Source organism: Aplysia californica, unplaced genomic scaffold (assembly GCF_000002075.1).
Source record: "Aplysia californica isolate F4 #8 unplaced genomic scaffold, AplCal3.0 scaffold00137, whole genome shotgun sequence".
NCBI classification, from domain to species: Eukaryota; Metazoa; Mollusca; class Gastropoda; order Aplysiida; family Aplysiidae; genus Aplysia; species Aplysia californica.
The window spans coordinates 603,781-605,788 of record NW_004797407.1 but is presented as its reverse complement, the minus strand read 5'-3'; the positions used below and the strand labels follow the sequence as shown (position 1 = coordinate 605,788).

At 40.7% G+C, this 2,008-nt stretch overlaps 1 protein-coding gene across 1 annotated transcript; it reads left to right on the top strand.

Moving 5' to 3' along the window:
- The first annotated feature begins 230 nt into the window (after positions 1 to 230).
- LOC106011539 lies at positions 231 to 2,002 on the top strand. Its single transcript, XM_013081578.1, has 2 exons — positions 231 to 469; positions 1,860 to 2,002. Exons 1-2 carry the CDS (start codon positions 251 to 253, stop codon positions 1,962 to 1,964), a joined length of 324 nt encoding a protein of 107 aa, XP_012937032.1. The 5' UTR covers positions 231 to 250; the 3' UTR covers positions 1,965 to 2,002.
- The last annotated feature ends 6 nt before the right edge of the window (positions 2,003 to 2,008 follow it).

Genomic DNA, 2,008 nt, shown 5'->3' with positions numbered 1-2,008 from the left:
TCTTCCCCGCTTCTTCCCTTCTTCCTCCCTCCCCTCCACCTCTTTCATCCCTTCTTCCTCACCACGCTCCTCCGTTTTTCCACCACTCCACCCATATCCCCTCCACCTTTTCTTTTCTTTTTTTTCTTTTTTAAGTAAGAGTTTTACCGAACTTTCAACACAATAAGGTCATATAAGTGCCGAACGTTAGAGGTGTTACTAGAGAGTAACAACCACAAAAAAGGAGGGGAGATAAAGACGATAGATCTAGATGTGTAATAGGAAAGAAGAAGCAAACCACATCAGAGCACCCGCCAACAAACCACCTCCACCTTCTCAAAATACCTACAGATTCCTGCTAAGAAGATCCTCCACCCGGCGTGTGGACCAGGACGGACTACGTAACGTCAAGTACCACCTCACCAAGACCTCCTTCAAACCGCTCTATACCTGGATCAACGTGTACGTCAACGCTACGGCCGTCTACCAGGTACTTTTTTACGGCATTTTTCAAACGATATAGGCACTTTTTAAACGATTTAGTCACTTTTTAATAGCACGCTCTACGCAATTAAGGTACTAAACAAAACTTCCTCTTAACCGCTTTTTACATGGATCAAAGTTCCGTCTATCAGTTACTTTACCTTTACGGCACTTTTGAAACGATCTAAGTACTTTTTTATACAGCACTCTCTACACAATATAGGTACTGTTACACAGCTTATTTCAAACCGCTCTATACGTGGATACGTCTGTGTCTGTGCCACGGCTGTTTATGATTGGGTAATTTACACTAATTTCCACACAATTCATGTACTTTTACACCACTTTCCACGCAGATTAGGTACTGTTACAAAACTACCTCTAAACCGCTCTGTACCTGGATTAACGTTTACATCAAATCACGTCCGTCTATCAGGCAGTTTATGTTACTTTTCAAATAACGTTGGTAGCCGACTTTGACACGACCTTCCACACAAATTAGGTACTTTTATACTTAGGTACTATTACACTTCTTTTCACACAAATTAGGGGCGTTTTTATTTTTTAGTACTTTCCAATCCAAGCCTCCCTCTAGCCGCTTTACACCTGGATTAAGGTCTATATCAACAGTACAGTTGTGTGGCGTCGGTGGCCTAGTGGTTAGGCTCTCGGACTCGCGCAACCGTAAGGTCGTGGGTTCGAATCCCGTCAGGCGCCCAACGTTGTGTCCTTGGGAAAGGCACTTTGCACAAATTTTCCTCACTTCACCCAGGTGGAAATGGGTACCCGGCTATAGACAGTGAACGATCTTGTCAGTTTGATAGTGTTTGAGAGCGTGAAATCCGCAGCTTGCACTGTATGCTTTCGCAGAAGCCGAGAATGTTTGTGGGTGTTTTCAGAGGGTCTGCTCGGGTAATAATAGTTGTAAAGCGCATAGAGCATACTCTTGAGCATGGATATGTGCTATATAAATGCAATTATCATTATGATTATTACAGCCGTCTATCAGATAATATATGCCACTTTTCACACAACCGTGGTAATTTTATGTCTTCACAAAAAATATTTAATTTTTTTACCACTTTCCAGGTAAAGTAGGTGTTTTTGCAACACTTTTCCCACAGAATTTACGAACTTTTACAAACCTCACTCATGGTCAAAGCCTGCTTCCTAAATTATCAAAATTGAATCGATGAGCCATTAAAAAGAAATAATACTTTTTTTTCTTTTCAGAAATCGCACATTCAAATACTTTTCAATCATTTTCCTTATAATTTTGACACCTATCTCTTTCATTCTCGAGTCTATCTAAATCATGACCTCTCTTGCTTCTTCTCACTTGGAAAAAAATATAACAAATGTGGATTTAAAAAAATAATTTCTGTATCTATTGACAGGACGCCCCCGATGTGATCAAACACTTGACGGATCGGATAGTGAAAGAATACAAGTCGGTATTTGGCACTCGCTTGCAAGGAGATTTTATACAGCCAATTGTTTGATATTTCTAGTCTGGGAAAGTAAAGTTTAGCCTCACCTACCCCCC

Bases quoted from the DNA above. Each gene is read 5' to 3' on its own strand.
- LOC106011539 (XM_013081578.1), top strand. From the start codon at position 251: ATGTGTAATAGGAAAGAAGAAGCAAACCACATCAGAGCACCCGCCAAC. The intron at 470-1,859 runs GTACTTTTTTAC...ATCTATTGACAG, and splicing joins ACGCTACGGCCGTCTACCAG to GACGCCCCCGATGTGATCAA.